Source organism: Scardinius erythrophthalmus (assembly GCF_964197995.2).
Source record: "Scardinius erythrophthalmus genome assembly, chromosome: 7".
Taxonomy (NCBI): Eukaryota; Metazoa; Chordata; class Actinopteri; order Cypriniformes; family Leuciscidae; genus Scardinius; species Scardinius erythrophthalmus.
Genome location: NC_138227.1, coordinates 26239120 through 26261741, shown reverse-complemented (window position 1 = coordinate 26261741; position 22622 = coordinate 26239120). Strand labels below are relative to the sequence as shown.

General features: G+C 41.3%; 1 protein-coding gene across 1 annotated transcript in view; it reads right to left on the bottom strand.

The window, feature by feature from the left end:
* col4a3 (collagen, type IV, alpha 3) overlaps positions 1-22622 on the bottom strand; it is a 67688-nt gene that overhangs the window by 9691 nt on the left and 35375 nt on the right. Inside the window, exons 4-40 of the mRNA XM_081370861.1 lie at positions 22292-22336; positions 22152-22196; positions 20908-20970; positions 20735-20788; positions 19239-19265; positions 18834-18896; positions 18702-18737; positions 18309-18356; positions 18055-18129; positions 17883-17927; positions 17718-17780; positions 17282-17326; positions 13096-13177; positions 12801-12836; positions 12549-12713; positions 12343-12432; positions 11976-12071; positions 11744-11814; positions 11396-11584; positions 11098-11266; positions 10618-10710; positions 10422-10526; positions 10114-10208; positions 9628-9775; positions 9356-9469; positions 9047-9214; positions 8838-8927; positions 8574-8708; positions 8311-8409; positions 8144-8233; positions 7916-8055; positions 7677-7803; positions 7358-7438; positions 7105-7206; positions 6980-7027; positions 6704-6889; positions 5957-6087 (exon numbers count right to left, since the gene is read on the bottom strand). Of these exons, the coding sequence (XP_081226987.1) occupies positions 5957-6087; positions 6704-6889; positions 6980-7027; positions 7105-7206; positions 7358-7438; positions 7677-7803; positions 7916-8055; positions 8144-8233; positions 8311-8409; positions 8574-8708; positions 8838-8927; positions 9047-9214; positions 9356-9469; positions 9628-9775; positions 10114-10208; positions 10422-10526; positions 10618-10710; positions 11098-11266; positions 11396-11584; positions 11744-11814; positions 11976-12071; positions 12343-12432; positions 12549-12713; positions 12801-12836; positions 13096-13177; positions 17282-17326; positions 17718-17780; positions 17883-17927; positions 18055-18129; positions 18309-18356; positions 18702-18737; positions 18834-18896; positions 19239-19265; positions 20735-20788; positions 20908-20970; positions 22152-22196; positions 22292-22336 (3459 nt within the window). The remainder of the gene's footprint in view (positions 1-5956; positions 6088-6703; positions 6890-6979; positions 7028-7104; positions 7207-7357; positions 7439-7676; positions 7804-7915; positions 8056-8143; positions 8234-8310; positions 8410-8573; positions 8709-8837; positions 8928-9046; positions 9215-9355; positions 9470-9627; positions 9776-10113; positions 10209-10421; positions 10527-10617; positions 10711-11097; positions 11267-11395; positions 11585-11743; positions 11815-11975; positions 12072-12342; positions 12433-12548; positions 12714-12800; positions 12837-13095; positions 13178-17281; positions 17327-17717; positions 17781-17882; positions 17928-18054; positions 18130-18308; positions 18357-18701; positions 18738-18833; positions 18897-19238; positions 19266-20734; positions 20789-20907; positions 20971-22151; positions 22197-22291; positions 22337-22622) is intronic.

Here is a 22622-nt window from a genome sequence, read left to right as displayed (position 1 = left end):
AAAAAAACAGTGTTGGAGACTCTGCAGGGATGTCAATGTCAATCATTCTCATGTATTTTGGTCATGTATAAAAATTGGGAATCGATTGTAACAGAAATGGAAAAAATGTTGGGTTACAAAATACCGAATGACCCTCAGACTCTGTATTTAGGCCTGTTAACTAAAGATGTTGTAAGGGGGAGACATTTATTTAATCAAAGTGATGCTGATATCAAGTAAGAAAATTATAACGAGGAATTGGTTGAAAAGTGAACCTTTGAGTCTGGACCAATGGAGGAATATCATGGAGGAAATATTTGCAATGGAAAAAATGACCCATGACCTGAGACTGGAAGCACATAAATGTAAAATACGATGGTGGAAATGGACTTGTTATGTAACTCACTCAAATGTATTAAACAAATGGAAGACCTGTATTTGTAGCACCCTTCTAGTTGTTATTTTGTTCATTGTGAAAAATGCAAAAAAAAAAAATAGAAAAATAATAATAATTGCCTTGGCAACTAACTGAAAAAAAATTGAAAATATAAAAATATAATCCAATTCAAAATATTAACAATATTAAAACACTATAATAGTTTATAAATAAATAATACTAAAATAACACAGATTCACATTTTCACATCTAAATAATAACTATAAATGCTTTTGAAAATGGCAGTTCCCTTTCGTAAAGGGAACTCCCGCTGCATCGATACTCGATACTTTGGGGAATGCCTTCGGCATGAAGCGTCTGAAGTCAACTATGGAACTATTCCAATCTTGATTGGTGCAACGTCACCCGTGACGTCGCATGTGACGGTGATCCGGAAGCTACAAAAGGGTCACAGGAACCAGGAAATGTTAGCTTCTGGTCTTCAGCAAGCGCTCTATGTCATCTTGTCTGTTCTATTTGGTGTTGTTTGTCCCGTGAAAGGAGTATTATTTATGGCGAGAAAAAAAAAAAAAAAAAAAGAGAAGCTATTCAGGCAGTGTGCGTCCCCTTGCCCACGTTATTTAAGCGAGGATGACACACACACGCTTTGTGTAGTTTGTCAGGGAGTGGAGCATGCACGGGCGGTGCTCGAGGGCGCTGTCTGTGCAAACTGTTTTCAATGAAAAAGCTCCGCTCCCGTTTGAGCTTGTTCGATCAATTAGATCAGGCTCGCGTTTCCAGTGCATCAGGTCCCGCGTCTGTTGAGGCAGCGCGCCGCTTGTATGCATGTGATTCGCACGTGGGGCTGGCATATGATACTGAGACGGTTGCGACCCTTTCTCAGTGTTTATTAACCAGCTCCACTGGTCTCGCGCACGGTTCGGAAGCCCGCGCTGCGGCTTCTTCCGACCGTGTTAAAGACACAGCGTTTGATTTATCTGGCTCCGAGGAGTTAGATATTATCTATTAACACTGAATCACGTGGATAGGGGGATTCGCCACCCCATATTCCCGTTAGTGAGGAGTTGCTGGAGGTTGTAATCAGGGCAGTGGTTAAATTAAATGTTAAATGGCCATATAATAAGCAGGAAGCGACTAAGAAAAATAAAATGAATGAGCGCTTCCTGCAGACCCAGTCACAATCTTCGTGTCAGAGCCTTCCCTTTTTCACTGATCTCCATACTGAGGTATCAAGATCGTGGAAAAAATCCATTTTCATCTCAATTATTTTCCCCCATGTATATATTTACTCATCCATTAGGGAATCTAATGAAAATGGTTATTAGGTGATGGCTCGGGTTGAGGAATATTTTGCGAAATATTTTCTCCCCGACATTGCGTCACCCCTGATAGCTCAGACACTTCCCTCCAAATCTCGTACATCGAATTTGTTAGGGAAAGCATATATGGCGGTGGTCGAGCTGGTGCATGCCCACACACGATGGGGTTATTACAGGCATACCTGGCTGACCTCCTCAAGCAGGTGGATGATAACTGGGAGGTCTCACTCTATATTACTGAATATCGTAGAGTATCTGACTTATCTCTCCGTATTATTAAAGAGACGGCCCGTGCTATTGGCCGTTCTATGGCAGCACTAGTCGTCTCAGAGAGACATTTATGGCTTATTCGCTTGTGGATCAGGAAGAAAGACAGGGCTTTCCTTCTCGATGCTCCCCTTTCACCTTCTGGCCTCTTTGGCGACGCGGCAAGAACCGTTGTCGAGAGGCTTCAGGAGGCAGAGCGACAATCAGCTATCCCCAGTTGTCAGTCCAGGTCTCATGGGGTTGCTGCCAGGGGGCAGCCTCATGGGACAGCCGCCAGCTCCTCATATTTTGAGAAGGTTTCCTCTCGTGCCCCCCCGTATAAGGCTTGGGGCCAGAAGAAACATTCTCGCACGAAGCTCTCCATACCGAAGACAGGTCTGAGGACTGTCTCTCGGGCTAAGAAGGCTTCAACTAAGAGGTCTTGTCGTAACACGCAGACCCTTATGGGCGTTCCCCCAGGAGAGCGAGTACAGGAGTCTCGCCCCCTTATGCAGCCCTCAGGAAATCGATGTTTACTTCCCGCCGCCGATGGCGCTTCGGGACACATCGGCTTCCAGCGAACACAAATCGCAGTATCTGCCCGAAGACGTTGCGGCACTGTCGGGTTCGCCGCCTCTCAGGAGGTCTGTAGAGAGCATATTTCGGTTAGTTCCTGCCAGTTAGCTGCTTCAGGTCACCAAAGCCATTTGGAAATTTATAGCCGAGGCCAGTCTAGAGGGACTGGTCCCCATAAGGGCATATTTAGACACCCCGAGGGGTCTTCAAAATATAGCCTAGGGGGTCCTGCTTATGGTGGAGCTAATATACAAATATTATCTACTAAGGGTGGTTCACATGTCGGCCAGCCCCGAGCAGGGTCGGTTTTTGGAACAGGAAGTCTAGTCCCTCTTAACACAGGAAACCTCAAAGTGGGCTCTTCCTTGGTTACGGGAGCCCGGGTTCTACAGCTGGCACTTCATAGTTCCTATGAGGGGGGGAGTTAGGTCTTATTTTGGATCTCAGGGTACTGGATCAACCTCCGAGGGGGTTCAGATTCAAGTTACCGACTGTCAGTCAGACCAGCTCCGAGGACTGGTCTGTCTTGATAGATCCACAAGCTCCTTAACTCCTCTTTCCCTTCTAACCCCATCACAGGAAGTTTCCGAGATCCGCTTTTGGGGGGAAAAGCGCATCAGTTCTGGACTCTTCCAGTCGGCCTAGCCTTATCCCCTCGCACCTTCACCAAATGTATGGACACGGCCCTTGCTCCATTGAGACTTCAGGGGGTCCGTATCTTATAGATGACTGGCTCATTTTGGCTCAGTCAAAAAGAACTAGCAATTCAACATCGAGATGTTGTTTTGCGCCATCTGAGGTGCGTGGGGTTGAGACTCAATGTCAAGAAAAGTTCCTTAACTCCTCTTCAGAGGACTACGTCCCTGGGAGTAGAGTGGGACTTAGTCACAATGCGGGCACAATTGTCTCCTGCTTGTATAAATACTATCTTAAACACAATGAAGAGTATTAGGTTAGGCCAGGCTATCACTGTCAAACACTTTCAAAGAGTTTTGGGTCTTATGGCTGCAGCTTCCACGGTAGTACCCTTTGGTCTGCTCCATATGAGGGCCTTGCAGTGGTGGCTCAGGAACAAGGGATTTTCTCCTCTGGGAAACCCTTTTCGTACGATCAGAGTTACGCGCAGATGCCTTCGTTCTCTTGTCGTATGGAAGAAACCATGGTTCCTGTCTCAGGGCCCGGTTTTGGGAGCACCATGTGAGAGAAAAACTCTGACCACGGATGCGTCCCTCACGGGCTGGGGTGCGGTTATGGAGGGCCGTTACACCCGAGGTACTTGGAAAGACCATCATCTCACATTGTATATTAATCGCTTGGAGATGTTGGCTGTATTTTTTGCCCTGAGGCACTTCCTTGTAGACCTCAGAGGCCATCATGTTCTTGTTAGGACAGACAATATGTCGGTGGTCTCTTATATCAACCGCCAAGGAGGTTTGAGATCTCGCCCTCTTTGTAGACTGGTGCATCAAATTCTTCTTTGGTCCCAGGACAAATGTCTCTCTGTCAGATCTATTTATATTCCTGGGGTTGAAAATATGGGAGCAGACATCCTGTCGAGGCAGGGGCCGAGGCCCGGGGAATGGTGGCTCCACCCTGAAGTGGTTGAGCTTATATGGAGAGAGTTTGGCCGGGCGGAGGTTGACCTGTTCGCTTCTCATGAGAACTCTCATTGCCCGCTCTGGTACTCTCTCTCACATCCAGCTCCTTTGGGCTTGGATGCCAGGGTACAGATGTGGCTAAGGTCACATCTGTACGCTTTTCCCCCGATCGCTCTGCTCCCTGGGGTTCTAGAAAGGGTCAGGAGGTATGGAGTGAGACTACTCCTTGTAGCTCCGTACTGGCCGGCCCAAATTTGGTTTTCGGACCTTATTAGTCTCTTGGAGAGTCCTCCATGGAAAATTCCTATTAGGAGAGATCTTCTGTCTCAGGCTGATGGTATATTATTTCATCCCCGACCAGAGTTATGGAGACTATGGGTCTGGCCCCTGAGGGGGTCCCACCCATAATTAGGTTGCCCTTTCCACCGAGGTGGTCAGGGCATCCATACTAGAACCCCACTCTACTAGGAACTAAACAATTAAGTTAGGGAGGGCATTGAACCCAGTTTATTACTGCCCACTGGCTTCAGTACTGGTGTTCCATCCCGCTCTCTAACGGGATCTCCTGTTCATGCTTAGGGCCTCTGTGGCGGCCTCAGTGCCCTCCGCAAGCCTCTAAGGGTGTTCTCGAAAGGACGTTCCCACTGAAACTCCATGTTCCTGTAGATTGGAGGATGAATCCTGTCATCCAGCCTATTGGCATCAGGCTGATGGGTTATCCCTGGCACCCATCATGTCCTGTGGGTGAGGTATACAAATATATATTTGAGATATATAAGTATGTATAGGAGAATCTATTGAGTCTGCTTCCTGCTCGTCTTACTCCCTGGAAGAGTGGTGGTGCTGCCCCCTCTTACTTACTAGCGTGGGAGCCACTCAACGTTATTTTTGCCCGGTACTGAGGTACTTGTAGGCAATGTTAAGATTCTTCAGGTATTCCATCCTCCATCGCATGTGTCGGATGGTCAAGGTCGTAGCCTTTGAGGTTCCTACATTAGGACTCAGGCTGAGAGGAGTCAGTCCATCTAGTTTATGCATCAAGGGTTAGGAGCTATTCCCTTTATTAAGAGTACAGTTGGTTATCTAAAACCACTCATATTTGAAGTACAAGGTGCGCTTCTGCCTTCACCTCTCATCTAATATTTTCTACTGTCTGGGGCTCCCAGCCATGAGGTCAGTCGAGCCTCCGGCTCCAGACCTCCCCTTCTTGCACCAAATCTTATGACAAGCTAGTTTGGATCTGCCCTCTACTCATTCTATCGTCCGTGAGTGTACCAGATGCTTTATACCAGGGCGTTTTTTCTCTCAGTGTGGCGGCGTGGGGATTCGTTCCCCAAAGTATCGAGTATCGATGCAGCGGGAGTTCCCTTTACGAAAGGGAACGTCTCGGGTTACGTATGTAACCCTCGTTCCCTGAGTAGGGAACGAGACGCTGCATCCCTCGGCCACACTTTTCGCGCCCCTGAGAACGACTTGCTTTGACCAATTAGAAGCTAACATTTCCTGGTTCCTGTGACCCTTTTGTAGCTTCCGGATCACCGTCACATGCGACGTCACGGGTGACGTTGCACCAATCAAGATTGGAATAGTTCCATAGTTGACTTCAGACGCTTCATGCCGAAGGCATTCCCCAAAGTATCGAGTATCGATGCAGCGTCTCGTTCCCTACTCAGGGAACGAGGGTTACATACGTAACCCGAGACGTTCTTCAGCTAACAGTAACTATTATGGAATATTTCTTCCTGGTTCTGCAGACTTAAATCTAAAAATCTAAATATAAACAACTTCATAAAAGCCAACAGTATATCAATAAATTGATAGAGATTTAGTTGACCACTTACTGGTTCCCCACAAACACCTCGATCACCAGCACACCCGGGTGGCCCCACAAGTCCCTGGGGCCCGTCGCAGCCTTTATCTCCCTTTAGGCCTGGACCGGGGTCACCAGGAGGACCACATGGTCCTCTGAGACCTGTATTTAAAAATACACAGAAACAACACAAGACGTGTGATCAGTAATTAATAGCAGGTTAAGAGTAAACAATAGCAGGCTGCTAAGCACTATAGATGTTGCAAGAACCATAAATATGACATTTTTCATGAAGAATCTACATTTAGTCTATTTATTTACATGCATTGTCAGGACACACTTCCAATTAGATTAATATCAAACCTAAAGAGTGGTGTCTGCACACACAAAAAACTCACTACAACGATACCAGGGTTTTGCTGGTGGTAGCCAGTGTCTTGAGTGGCTTTTAGTGTGTTATTGTGGTATCTAGGGCCTTTAGGTGGTTGCTATGTCATTGCTTTGGACCTACAAAATAACCCACCCCAAGACTCTATGTTTTTCTCTATGTTTCTTTATCATCCACCAGGTAAAAATCGGGATAAGTCTCCATCAGGGAAGTCTGACCACTTAGAAAGCAATAGCACACCTCTCTCTGACACACTTGATAATTTGAGGTATCTTTCATGTCCGTAAGCAAAGCAAGTATAATGGAGTAAAGGATTTAAAAGAAATGTTAACCCTTGGTACTATCAATAGTAAGAAAGCACATTACTCATTATAAAGAACAACTAATAACCTGGTGGGCCAGGCAATCCATTAGGTCCTCGCTCCCCTTTTGGACCACTAATACAGACACCAGGTGGACCTGGGCACCCTTCTCGCCCCATATCTCCTGGTTTGCCCGGAGGACCAGTAACTCCAGTTGGACCGCAGGGACCTGGTGGCCCAGGTGACCCTGAGGGTCCAGAACAGCCTTTAGTACCTGAAATTAAACATACACATAAAGTGTTAGCATGGATAAGTGATTAAGATCTGCATGTTAGAAGGATAGGCTTTCTAACCGTGGACTTACCTTTCTCACCCTTGAAGCCAGGTGGGCCAGGATCCCCATTCTTAGTACCTAAAAGAACAAAATCAAGAATGATTTATTAGAATATTCCTTCATGTGAACGTGTGTGTTTGTGTGTGACATCTTACTCCCTCTATCTCCTTTATCTCCAGCAGATCCTGGAATGCCATCTCTGCCTAGAGCTCCTCGATTTCCTGAAGACCCAGGATCTCCAGCTGAACCAGGAACACCTTAATAAACATAAAGATATATGACTGGAAAAAACAACAAACCAGTAGTGTGATTTCATCATGTTTTACAGAATATGTATTCTTGGTGTTATATGTAAGTTACAATGCAATTAACAGAAGGGGATAATATAATGCTAGAATTGGATCGTACCCGGTGGACCCGAGGGCCCTTCACATCCAGGTGGACCTGGAAGCCCATCTAAACCCTCATCACCAGTAGCTCCTGGAGGTCCTAACAATGTGACATTGGATAACAGGATAATACTTCATGTGTCTTTGAGAAAGTTATGGGATGGATAAATATATAAATATATATATATATATATATAAATATATATATATATATATATATATATATATATATATATATATATATATATATATATATATATATATTGGAAATTATGTAATAAAAATATGTCAATGAGTATTGAATTAAAAGGATTCAATTTTACTGTATAAATGAATACCTGGATCTCCTGGTACTCCAGTTTCGCCTCTTTCCCCAGGAACCCCTGAGGAACCTCTGAGACCATTTGTCCCACATATACCCTTGTCACCCTTTTCCCCTCTACCCCCTGGAGAGCCTGGCTCACCCTTACAGAATAAGAAAAAGAAAGCAAGGGATTGGGTACTGGGTTAGGGTCCTGCCTTAAAAGGCAAATGCCACTTTTTTCAACAATGAGAAATGAACTATGGAAATTGATACCTTCTCACCAGGTAGTCCTGGAAGCCCTGGCCCAGAGGGGCTGGGTTCACCTTTGATCCCCTTTGGTCCATTTGGCCCTCGGACACCAGGAGTCCCAGTCCCCCCACGAACACCAGGTAAACCTTTGAGGCCTTTTACTCCTGTGGGACAAACACACACATTGGAAGATACATCTGAAGCATCATGGTGTTGAAACAAGGGTTAGATTAATGAACTTCATGAACTTGCCTGGAAACCCCATAACTCCTGGATCCCCAAAGTTTCCATCAAAACCTCGATTTCCTGGAAGCCCATTCTGGCCAGGGTCACCAGGAGGGCCTGGCAAAAAAGAAGGTTTGTACATATGGACTATGTTCTAATGTGAACAACAAGGTTTTGGATTTAAGCATCTATACCTGGTGGACCAGGAAATCCTGGAACTCCATTCTTCCCACATTGTCCATAGTTGCCTGGGAATCCTAATTCCCCTTTGGAGCCAGGTAGACCAAGAAGACCTAAAACACATGGAGGATGTTTAATATAATGTCTGAGAAGTGTTGCAGTTCCATCAACATGGTTGAGCTTACAGAAAACGAATCGAGGAACAGACAAACTGAATGTATAGACATAAAGGCTTGCATATTTAACAGAAGTGGAAACCAGATGTTGAAAGGGTCACCTGGTAGGCCATGGTCACCGGGATTCCCTGGACACATAATATTTGATGGCAGTCCCTTTGGACCACAGGTCCCAGGGTCTCCTGGTTCCCCGGGTTTTCCTGTGTCACCAGGCACTCCATTCCTACCCATTAAACCTGATGACAGACCATAACCATCATTATAATATGACTAATTTTACCATTATAAAAGAAAAAAGCACATTGAACAAAAAATCTTTGCTAGATTTGTATGTTTTATGTATTTGTAGGTGTGTATGTTTGAACCTTTAGGTCCCGGGAGCCCTGGTCGTCCAGGATTTCCATCTACTCCAGGTGGACCAAACATTCCAGGACTCCCCTGACTTCCCTGTGTACCTGAAACAAAACAAAGCACTTAGAAAAAGCTTAAATTGGTTCATGTGTTTTGGAAAATAGTATCTGGTCATTAATTGTTTGACCAGTCTCCATGTTCCAAAAACTTGGAGGTTGAGTACCTGGAAAGCCTGGAGAACCATCCCGACCGTGGAAACCTTTTGGTCCCCGGATACCAACCAAACCAGCCTGTCCAATTTTACCAGGTATCCCAAACACACCTTGTATACCAGGTAAACCCATTCCAGGTAATCCAGTTTCACCTTTTGGCCCCTTCAGCCCTTGCAGCCCTAAAGACAATATATGTCACAGTGGACACCATTGTGGGGATTTGTACAAACTGGTATCTTGATAGTGACCTTTGTCATCAATTCATTCACTTTAATATCTAGTTATACATTTTAATATATACAAATATTGGATTTCCTTACCAGTGGGTCCATCTAGTCCTCTGATGCCTGAGGGCCCTTCGTCACCTTTAGCTCCTGGCATACAACATCCTGGAACACCAACTTCTCCTCGCAAACCATTCAGACCCAGTGCACCTGTGTGAACAGTCTGCAGGTGAGAGATGGACTGATATACTGTATACTGTAGATGGACAGATATTTTGTGTGCATGTATAGCTGTGTATATTGCATATTCCTTAGGGAAGAATTGTGCTTGCGTAATTAAATGCATTGGCATGGAATCCACCAACCACAGTCTCCTGGTGGTCCATCCCTTCCTCTTTGACCTTGACTTCCTGATAATCCAGGAGGGCCAGAGATTCCTGGTAGCCCAAGACACCCTTCATCTCCTGGCAGGCCTTGCCGACCCTTGGGCCCTGGGGAGCCGAATGTTATTTCACCCTGTGGATGGAATTTAAATTGGGATGGAATTTAAATTTATTCTGATTTAAAAAAAAAAAAAAAAAAAACTGTACTCATGTCATCTCAATTAAATTAGTTTTTGCTAATTTTACTTCAGAATGATGAAAACTTCATGACAAACACTTTGATATAAAGTTCTGTCCTCATTTTATCACCTTCATGTTGTTCTAAACATGTCATTTTGAGGACTGGTTTTCACTTTTCAGTACAACAAAAACATACAGTTACCACTGTCAAGCTTTAAAATGACAAAAACACACTATAAAACATGATTAAACTGGTCCATACAAATGTACACTATATAAAAAGACTCTGACCTTCGTGCCTGGCATTCCTGGTGGTCCTGGAGGGCCAGGACGGCCTACACTTCCATAACCAGGTTGACCTGGCTTCCCTTTCACACCCTTATCACCTGCAACAATGAGAAGAAATTGAGATGAGTGAGAGAGAGGAGTGGCACCATTAGAAGTCACCCATCCACAACATTAAACAGCCAAAGGAAAATTGGATGCAAAACCATAATTTTTTGTCTAATTTGAAACTAATGAATGCTGTTTGTAGATTTATCAGAAACAAACTTTGTTGGTTATGTTGACTTATTTTATTTCTTTAAGTTTCTTCCCACCTTTGGGACCAGTAAGTCCAGGAACTCCTGGTATTGACAGTCCTTTCTCCCCTTTTAAACCACACAATCCCGGAAATCCCTGAACCCCAGCACAACCATCATTACCTAAAACATACATTAATTCATGGTTATCTATTCTACATCCTGTTCTCAATCTACTTGTCCATCTGCCAAGTCTTTTATCCCCTCTGCTTACCTGGAGGTCCTGGTAGACCAGGTGGACCAGGCAGTCCAGGCTCACCTGGGTCTCCAGGTGTTGTTTGTACTGGTCCTGGAGATCCTTTCTCACCTGTGGGATGCAATGCAACTGTAATATTTAAGCCTATAATTTCTCCTTCATGACTTTTTCTACTGTTTGAAGGCCTGTGTCTGCCTCTGCATTTGTATTCCAACAAAGGAATGTGCTTTAAAGACCCCCTGTGGTGAAAATCAAGTTTTTAAATGTTGTTTATATGCAGTGTTTTTAATATGCTTTAAGACAAACCATGTGCAAATTCATCATTGCTGACTATTTTCTCCTTAAAACTACAGTTTACCAAAAACAATTTCAAAAACGCGGGACCTCTGAAGCTTGGTGTGAGTGTGAGCTTTTCTTCTCAACACCCTCTACATAGTTCATGGGGTTAAACTATTCAGTAACATCCCATATTTTATCATACATTGCATCAGTTCATACCTGGTTCTCCAGGATTTCCTTGCCGGCCCACTACTCCCAAACATCCTTTTTCTCCAGGTGGCCCTGGTTGCCCGACACCCATTGACCCTTGGCTGCCCATTGGACCTGTGCAGCCACGGTTCCCACAAATCCCTGGATCTCCTTGGTTGCCCTTAGGCCCTGGGGGACTCTGGAAAAAGTCAGTTTCAAGTTCTGTCAACATCCAAACTTGTGGCTTTAAAATTGGTTACACAAATTTAGACCAACATTATAGCAGTTATCTCAAAGTTTATGATTACAACAAGTTCCAAGTACTAACTGGGTTTCCTTTTGCTCCTGGTGGTCCTTTGAAGCCTGGGGTGCCCGGCATACCATCTTGCCCCTTTATCCCCAATGGTCCTACTTCACCACAGTTTCCTTTCTCTCCTTTCTCCCCAATCTCATATCTCATCCCTAGATCTCCTTTGGGCCCTGGTGGCCCTGGAATTCCTGGAGGACCTAAGAAACCCTGTGAAAACATTTTAATTCACATCATAGACAATTGTTCTTGAGAATATGAAACTTTTGTTTGCAATACCAACTGCATAATGGGAGTGGACAAATGATAGTTTTTGCTGAGTTGTGAGGATGATGATTGGGTTTAGTGGCAGTATGCAGCTAAACTGACCGGAGAACCCGGTGGACCCTCTGGACCTTTGATGCCTTGGCATCCTTTAATGCCTTGAACTCCTCCAAGACCTGCACAAAGAAATTTAATTTGAGGTCTGTTACTGAAACCAAACCAAATCAATTAAATATAAAAGTGCTTTAAAGCAGAGATACACCAATATGGATGCACCATAGGAGGTTTCCTCATAGGCTGTTATAGATGTTGTAAAGATGTTACATAATGACTTCACCTGGATTTCCAGGTTCGCCTGAAACTCCACATGGTCCTGGAGGTCCAGGGTCAGCAGTAGAAGCAGCACACAGTCTGCAAAGTTCTCCTTGCTCTCCTGTATTAAAATAATGGAAAACAGCATTAGGTGATTAGCATGTTTACTGGTTGTACTTTATGCATTCATGTAACATACACTTTATTTAAAGGAATGTTTTAGGTCCAACTATATGGGCAACATTTGTGGCATGCTGCCGTTTACCTTAGGAAATAATTCAAAATAATAGCAAACGATTAATCTAAGTTGTTTTCGGTAGTAATGAGCTTAATTCAACCATTGAACCTGAAATATTTCTTTTAACATACACCATGAAAAGAGTGAATCTCACCTGGTTTTCCAGGATCTCCATACAGGCCCTCAGGGCCTGTTAGGCCTTTGACACCCTTGAGCCCTTTTGGTCCCAAGCGACCTTTGACTTCTGGGGATGCAGGAGAGGAGCACACAAACAGTGTCATGTCAAACAGTCATGCACAACAGTCAAGCTTGATAAATCAAATAAACTGAAGATGGCAGTCTTTGACAAAAGACAGTTACGTGGAGTTCCTGGAGGTCCAGGGTCACCGGGGGGTCCTTGTTCCCCTGGTTGGCCATCACGTCCTTTGGGTCCTCTGATGTCAGGTGCAGGTTCTCCTTTTCCCCCTTTCACACCTCTAAACCCTTGGGGACCTGGCTTTCCAATAGGTCCTGGTATGCCGGTCCCTGACATATTTGAGCAAAGAGAAAGTTAGCGTTTGTATATGTGTATATTTGTGTGCGTGTAAAAAAGAGACTACTACTATCAATTACCTGGAGGACCAGGAGGTCCAGGAAAACCATTGAAACCTTTAAAAAAGATACCAGAGATAACAACATTTGATTATATATTTTGGCTTAAAAAAAGAATAATTATTGCTAATTATTACATACAATGTCATTCGAAAATTGATTTTGTTTTTTTGTTTTTTTGTTTTTTTTTGCAACATTTATTATTATTATCAATGTTGGAAACCACTTTTGATCAATGAAAGAAAACAATGTTTTGAACAATGGTCTTGTTGGTTGTCTTTGAATGAAAGTAGTTTTAATTAATTTGATTACTAACCTTCACTACCTTGTAGACCAGGAGGTCCTGGTGGCCCAGGAATACCTTTTTGACCTTTGATCTCTATATCAGTTCTAACAAACTAAAATACATATTTGAATAACACTTCATCAATAAGTTACAAAAATATTCATTCCTTTTTAAATGTTAAGAGACATAGAGATATTATTATTACTTCATCATCAGCTAATGAAGTTGAATAAAGAGTTTCAGACTGTCACAGGCAATATGACGTGATTAAAGTGAGATTAAACATCTGGAGATTGCCATAAGTGAAAGTTTCCCTACCTCTCCACGGTCACCAGGGGCACCGGGTTCACCCTTCAGACCCTGAAGACACACACACACACACACACACACACACACACACACACACACGCACACGCACACACACAAAAAAAAAACAGATTAATGAATTAAAGTATAAAGAATTTAAGAAAGATTGAGATTCCATTTAAAAAGTCCACTCATTAGAGGGCACTGTTCAACTGCACTTAAAATAGCCAAATATATATTGTCAGTTTGGCTTGCCAACCAAAGTAAGACCGAACCCTACATGGTATGTAGCACATGACTGCACAACAGACAGACAGATAGATACCATTTCCCCTGCTATCCCAGTAGCTCCTTGATATCCCACATCTCCAGGCACTCCCTAGGAAGAAAAAACAAAACTCTTGGTTATAATAAATATCTATTAATCGACATAAGGTACTGTAACAATGCAACAATAATAAAACAATGCATTGACATTTACTTTTGATACTCAAGTATGTTTAAAATCAAGTACTTCTGTACTTTTACTTAAGTAAAAATCGGTCTTTACAACTTTTACTTGTAATGGAGTAATATTTGACCAATAGGGATGTGCACGAATATTCGAATTTTCGAATATTCGATCTGTAATTATTATTCGAAAAATAAAATACTATTCGAATTTTATCGAACCGTAAATACTTGGCGGGTTGTAAATGCAGTGAATCCCCCTGATAAATCCCAAGCACTAACTCGCAGTTATAATTAAATGCACTGGGTAGCGCTGTGGCGCGTTTAACAAGTTGTTTGCATTTGATCAGAGAATGTCCAGAGCCCGTCTACGGAGAGCCTGCCCACTCCCTATTAAGCCCTATTGTACCGAATTTTGGTTGTAGTACCACCAGAGTTCCACTGGGGGCGATCGCCATGAGTGCAAAATGAATGGGAGTCAATGGGGCTAGACGGCTAAATTTGTCTCTTTTACCCGATTGCCGTTGAGAAATCTCTGATCTGATTGTAGATTTTGCAAGTTCAACATGGGTTTCAGGTCGAAAGTTGAATGAACGAGTACTTATGTCGTTTTGATTTCTTACAGGTTGAGTTGTTGTTGCCCATAACACGCTAGCATTCTGCTAATGACGTCAGCATTCTGACGTCATTGACATTTTGAAAGACTTTTTAAAGCAAATAAGTGACTCTAAAAAATCTAACACCCAGCAATGTGTAATTTCTTTGCATCTCCTTTCGAATACAACATTCAAATTACTAGACAAAAAATTATATCCTGAGAAAAGTGGATTTTGAGGGGTATACCGCCATTGACCTCCATTCATTCTGCACTCGTCCTGTGAGCGCCCTCATATGGAATCAGAGTGGAACTGCAACCAGTTCAGAAGCCGGATGGCGAGAAGTTTCACTCTCAGTACACTTCCGGCTTCTGAACTGGTTGCAGTTCCTCTCTGATTCCATATGAGGGCGCTCACAGGACGAGTGCAGAATGAATGGAGGTCTATGGCGCTATACCAATAAAAATCCACTTTTCTCAGGATATAATTTTTTGTTTAGTAATTTGAATGTTGTATTCGAAAGGAAATGCAAATAAATTACACATTGCTGGGTGTTAGATTTTTTAGAGTCACTTATTTGCTTTAAAAAGTCTTTTGAAATGTCAATGACGTCATACACATGTACGACCAGAGATACGGCTTTACGGCAATCCTTCAGTCACACTGATGCTTTCGCGCTCTGCACTTTCTTTTCTCTCGAGACATCGACGACACAGCTGACACAGATAAACACACCTGCTAGAAGAGTTTTTGTTTTGTTTGTTTCTGGTCCCGCTTCGGATGACACGATGCCATCAAGCGGGATCTCTGGTCGTAATCAGTCCTTCAATGACCAATCAGCGTTCATTAGCAGAATGCTAGCGTGTTATGGACAACAACAACTCAACCTGTAAGAAATCAAAAGGACATAAGTACTCGTTCGTTCAACTTTCAACCCATAACCCATGTTGAACTTGCAAAATCTACAATCAGATCTCAGATTTCTCAACGGCAATCGGGTGAAAGAGACAAATTTAGCCGTCTAGCCCCATTGACTCCCATTCATTTTGCACTCATGGCGATCGCCCCCAGTGGAACTCTGGTGGTACTACAACCAAAATTCGGTACAACAGGGCTTAATAGGGAGTGGGCAGGCTCTCCGTAGACGGGCTCTGATTTGATCATAATGTCGTCGTCTGCCTCCTCGCGACGTTTGGAATTGCTTGTCGAAATGAGGTTACTAAATGATATTACAAAATGGAATTACTTTTGATCAAATTAATTAATTAATCTGGAGTTAATATCATCACCACAATGAGAAATCACATGAAATCCAAACAGCAGTCGACTGAGGAAAGACAGCTGTCAATCACTGCATCACGACTGCAGATAAGCGCAGCTACAGCTGACGACAGTGCGAGTGATCCGAGATGATAACTTATCTAATAGCTAAATGATTTTGAGACATATTCTTCCTTTAAGTTTTGTTGAGAGAGAGGTTTAAGAACAGAAAACGCAAAGTGCTGTTAGAAACTTAGAACTAGAACACTGTTGTCTTTGTTGTCTGTCAGCGCAGCGCGTTTTCTCACTCGAGCATAAATTGCTCAGCATGTGGATATTGTTTTTTTTTCTCGTGAAACAATATAAACACGATAATCATATGCTGACTCGAGTGTATGTGTACGTTCTGTACGATAACTGGCGCGATCTGCTACTCTGCTTTATTAGGCGTTTTTTTCCGTTCGCGCTGCTTGAGCTTATATCCTTTTGTTCTTTGTTTTGTTTTTTTGTTTACACATATGCCTACTCTTTAATGTTTTCAATTAAAAGAAAACTTTAACATATATTGTAAGCTTGTTGTGTATATTGCCTAATCATAAGCTTCTTCAGAAATGGTGACAAAAACAAAAAACAAAAAAAAAAACTTAAAAAATAACGTCTTTTTCGTTAAACTTCATTTAAATAAACGAATATTCGAATTTTATGAGCCCGAATATTCGAATGCAATATTTTTGAAAAATGCCCATTCCTAATTTGACCAGTAGTATCTGTAGTTTCACTCAAGTAAGGAACTTGTATACTTTGTCCACCTCTGGCCACTAGCAACATGCAGTGAAAAAGTCGCTGGTCGCTGAACATATATCCATATCTATATTCTCTATCCTGGCTTCTCGAACAAGAAAAAATGAGGGCGGGACTTGATTTTGTCCATCTGGAATTGAATTGTGCTTTGCTATTGCTGTGATCTCATGTGAGAGACAGGTTGTCGCTGGAAGAAGCAGGGGATGTTATTTTGATTAAAGAATATGATTATTAATTTAAAAAAATAAATTATGTGCATGGATAAAACATTTATAATAAAAGCTGCAATACTCCATAAAAAAATTAAAGAATGAAAAAAAATAAGAAGAATTGTCATGGTGACTTTAACGGATAACATCTGTCTATACAAAAGCAAACAGAACCCGTTATAATCACTGTCACTGTTTACACTGGATACAGTATACAGATACCCATTCAATTTCTGACATACTCCAAGCACTTCACACGACAACAGCACAAAGAGGAAAAAGAATGTTAGCTTCGACACGTCCTGTTTAAACAGTTAGCCAATCATAACAGGGGCCATTTACTGACAAGCCTTTAAAAGAGCTTGTCCTTTAAAAACTGATCATTTGAGACAGAGGGTCAGAATGAAGGTTGAAAATTATAATTTTCCTGCATATTAGTTTTTCTATTATGCAAAAAAACTCAAATTCCTAAACCTCAAAACCTAAAATTGAACCTCAAGGAACATATTAAGATAACAAAAAATGTCCCCTTTAAAAACAGAAAAGCTGCCTGGATTTTTTCTGATGGGCCACTGAAAAATATTTTATGCTTACCTTAGAGCCTAACTCTCCTTGCAGCCCCTCCTTTCCAGGTTTCCCCTAAAAAAATCAATACATAATTACAAATTGTTATATATATATATAATATATATATATATATATATATATATATATATATATATATATATATATATATATATATATATATATATAAGGATTATTGCTGTGTGACATTTTAAATATATCTATTTTAAATCTTGTTTGATGCCAAACATTTGAACTTGATGAGAACAAGTTTAAGGACAAATTGGGAGAGAATGAGTCTCCATTGTCACTCTCTCTCTTTCTCTTTCTCTCTCTCTCTCTCTCTCTCTCTCTCTCTCTCTCTCTCTCTCTCTCTCTCTCTCTCTCTCTCTCTCTCTCTCTCTCTCTCTCTCTCTCTCTCTCTCTCTCTCTCTCTCTCTCTCTCTCTCTTTATTTAGTTATTTACCGGAGCCCCAGGCTCTCCCCTTTCCCCTTTCTGCCCCTTAGGACCAGGACGACCAACACGACCCTGCAGAATACAGAAGTTGGGCTTTATGAAGTAACTTAAAGCAGTCCCAGTGAAATAAACGATTTAAACAACAGAAGAACAAGAACACAATTGATTACTCACAGTTGACCCAAGGCATCCCTTGTCTCCAAAATCCCCACTGTCACCCTGAAACCAAAAAGAAAGTGATTTTTCACAAAACTCAAATCATTCATTTGTATTACAGTGTAAAACTGGATTTTGAAATACATAAATAAATAAAACTCCAATGAATTACTTTTATGGGAAATGTTACCTTAGGCTCCTTTGGTCCTTTTACAAATAACTTTACACCTTTTTGTCCTGGTACACCAGGTGGTCCTCTCTCCCCCTACAAAAGAGCCCCGCAATGAATTTTAGAGTTTATATAATCAGCTTATAGAGAGCATTATTCAATTTAAATCAGATTATTCATCTGGCTTACCCTACACATTCATATACTGTAAGTGTCAGACATGCTTGTTTTGTAAGAATAAGCAAAAGCTCAAAAGTAAAGATGAAAATACTGACCTTTTGACCTCTGGGTCCAGGTATTCCCATGGTTCGACCCTCTTGACCCTATATGTAACACAAAAATGTTACACATACAAACATACATATATACTAAAGCCCAAAGTATGCTTCGGTCATCCACGTTCCACAGCGGACCGGCAGTTTCATCATCAGGAGGGTTCATGAACGTTTGCACTCACGGTCTGTGCGGACGGTGCGTATACAACAGAGCATGTGCAAGTAAATTGAGTGCTTTGAAATGCTCAAAAAGTCCACTAGACATTGTGCACGCGCTCACGGCCAAAGGCTTGCACACTCAACTGTGTGCAAGCGGAGCAGAATGAGGAAAATTAAGAATACCCGGTTCTTGACATTGCCCTGACATTTTATCATGAGCTAATCAGAACTAACCTTCTCTCCTTGTAACCCAGGAATGCCATCTATTCCCTAAAAATAATTACAGAGTTAAATCAGTAATAACAGCAATAATGTAATCATGATATTAATTGTAATGGGAGGATATAAAAGCACTGAACAACTTACTGGTGGACCTCTAGGCCCCTCTGGTCCCACTGGTCCTGGTAATCCTGGCAAACCTAGTGGACCCTGTAGATCAACAACCAATCAGAATCTCAGTCAAAACACTGACACTAACAATATGGAATTACATTAAAGATACATAAAGTAATAAACAAAGTGCTTGCCCAAATGTTCAATCTGAATTTTTCACTTAATTTTCTTGAATTTTCTTACTTTATCTCCATCTCTGCCTCGATTACCACATCTACCTCTCACTTGTTCGGAGGGTGGGAAGAAATAGCTATCTCCCTAAAAATAATTTAAGGTCATCATAATATTATAATATACGTGTGAGCATTTTATATTAAATGAGCAATTAAGCTAGCTTAACAATTCTTAAAGGACTGAAGTTAATCGAATACAACACACCTTAGGTCCTTGGATTCCTGGTCTTCCCTAAATACAACAACAACAACAACAACAACAACAAATTTGTGGTTTAAATTGGCAGCCTTAATCAGAGTAAGGCTCAAATGAGACTTACACATTGCAAAAAGTACCAAAGAAAAACAAGAGCATTTACTTTTTTCATTTCCCACAGCACCCACATTTTAATCTTTAAGGAATGAAAATATAAACAGAGAAAACATCTATATAGCATGCAAGTAATCATTCCATGGCATTTTATGAGAGGTTCATACCGACATCTGTCTTTCTGTGTGCCACTTAGGTGGAGGTTTCAGAATTTACTAATACAATACATTGTGAATTATATGTTGTGCATTGAATGTAATGATTAAAACATAAATAGAACACGAAAATGTACATATTGATTGCATCTTCTTATTTTCATGTTGATTACACTCTGTAGTTCTGTTCAGTGTAGCTTAGCATTTTCTGTTAAGGTACTTTTATTATGAAATTGCCATTTTTCCTGTTCCTGTTTCCTGCATATGCAAATGTATTTAATATAAAATAAATATATACAAACAAATATATTATTTGGTTTACTTTTCCTGCTATAATAATAATAATAATACAAATTGCTCTTTTAGTTGAAGCCACATTGTTTAGTTATTTATTAGGTCTTACGCTGCCTCCGAAATCGTTTACTTTCCTACTATACTGAATATATGTAACATCTGTCAGCTGCGGTACCCTTAAGTACCACCAGATGGCAGCCTCACTTTCACCATGAACTCTGTTATTCCCGAACTTCATTTCCCAGAACTCTCTGCTCATTATTAATTTAATCTGTTTCAGATGTGTCTTGTTTTCTTAGTTAATTACCCTGTCTATTTAAATGCCTTTTCCCCTGCATTCATTATAAAGTCTTGTTTGTTTGTTTTGGTTCATTTGCTCTGTCAGCATTCTCTTTATGTTTATTGCATCCTGAGTCTTGGATTCCTCTTCCTGTTTGCCCTTCATGGATTGTATGTGTGTTTGGACTGATTACATGTGCTGTGTTTGAGCCTCTGCCTGGTATGGATTATGAACTTGGATTATGATTGTCAATGAACTTCTTTTTGATTCTCACTCTCTCTGTTGAATGCTGTCGCTCCAACACCAAATCATAACAATATGAAGAACAGCACGCCAAAAGATTAGAATGTCAGAATACATAGTATTTGAAAAACAGTAAAAAGTCCCCAGATGATCTGCTGTTTCAGCTTAGATTCTGAAGTGTGCATTCAAAGACGTATCATAGCGAAGTAAGTTCAATTCCAATTCAAATGTATTACCTACTCAGACAGTATGCGATTTGGGATGTGATTTTAACTTTTATGTGTTATGTATCCTCATTTCCACCTCAAAATAACCTTCCACCTTTCCCAAAATAAAGCACTGCAACTGGGTTCACTTTGCTATCTCAGCCAACCGTCATATTAATATTATCTAATATTATACTCATTTTCAGAACTCACCTGCCATCCAGGACGTCCCATCTGGCCTATTGAGCCTGGGAAACCAGACTCACCCTGGAAGAAAAATAAATAAATTTGACAGTGACTTTTAGTACGGTGACAGTTGGTGGGCTTTAGTGTAGTTAAAGGAATAACAATTTATTCACAAATGCTGATCCATTCTTCTGGATTACCTTTGTTCCATTGCATCCTGGGAGACCAGGAGCCCCCCTCGGCCCCTCTTTCCCAGGGAGCCCCTAAAAGAGGAAAACATGATATTCTCTGTAAATGTTAGCAAAGCAGCAATGATGGCGTCATAAAAAAAGTAACTTTTATGACATAAGTAGCATCTGGTTTCCTCTTTTAAGCATTTTGGCCAGAAATGGATATTGATACTTTGCACGTGACGTCAGTTGTACTGGCTGGCGGGCAAGAACGTCATTCTCTAGCAACGAAAACCGGTAAACTAATCAAGGATCTTGCCAGGATGTTGCCAGTTTTAATATACAAAAGTTGGTGTTTTGAGGTGTACACGACATGCCAGATAGTTGTTGTGCGATTGGATGCACTAACCATGTTTGTTGCCCGCCAGATATCACGTGACTGCAAAGTATCAATATACACTCTAATGCAAGTTATTGAAGGAGAACTCCGGTCAATTTTAACATTTAGCTCATTTTTTTTGTACATTTGGAGTGCAGTCAATACAGAGAACAACGACAAAAATCGGTGTTGCCTACACCGAGTTATTCTATTTTTAAAATTTGCACCCTGTTGACTTCAATGGGGCAAGTACTAAACCTGCTTTTAGCCTCTTAACATCCTTGATGTGTTATTACAAGTGCACAGAAAATGTGAGTGATTCCTTCTGAGTGAACACGAGTGAATCTGACTGCAGTAGATGTTAAAGATATGTATAAAAATGATGTTATTTAAGCCAGCGCAAATACCTGTTTACATCCTGTTTTTCGGTTGAAGTCCAAAGTAATTGATTGCCGAGTTCACGCGCGTGATCATAGGTAACTAAAACTATGCACGTGAACTCGGCAATCGATTACTTTGGACTTCAACCGAAAACAGGATGTAAACACAGGTATTTGCGCTGGCTTAAATAACATCATTTTTATACATATCTTTCACATCTATTGCAGTCAGATTCACTCGTGTTCACTCAGAAGGAATCACTCACATTTTCTGTGCACTTGTAATGACACATGAAGGATGTTAAGAGGCTAAAAGCAGGTTTAGTACTTGCCCCATTGAAGTCAACAGGGTGCAAATTTTAAAAATAGAATAACTCGGTGTAGGCAACACCGATTTTTGCCGTTGTTCTCTGTATTGACAGCACTCCAAATGTACAAAAAAATGAGCTCAATGTTAAAATTGACCGGAGTTCTCCTTTAAGCAATAAGCTCTTAAAACTATTCTCAAAACTTACCGGTAGTCCCGGTGGGCCAAAGAATCCTGGAGTCCCTGAAGTTCCCTTATTGAGAGAATGAGAACGAGAGAGATTGGCTAGTGTTCAATTATACTGCAAGTGTCACCGGAAATATATTAACACACTCACACACTCCGTACCCTAGAACCTTTATGTCCGCGCATGCCTGTACTTCCCATGTTTCCCTGTGTGATAAAAAAAATATATATATATTTACATTTTATCAACATTAATCAGCGCTCTAATACAGAATCTATACAACAATCAATTTGTTTGTTGTTGAATGTCGAAAAGATAGTCTCAATCTCAGTATAAGATTATGGCAACATGTTATAATGAAAAGTAAAGCATATTTTACAATGGACTTACACAAAAATATTGCAGTAATAATGTCTCAAATTCTATATGGTCATCATTTAACAGTTATGCCTTAATATGTTTGTCTGTAGGTGAATGGCAAAGAACGAAAAA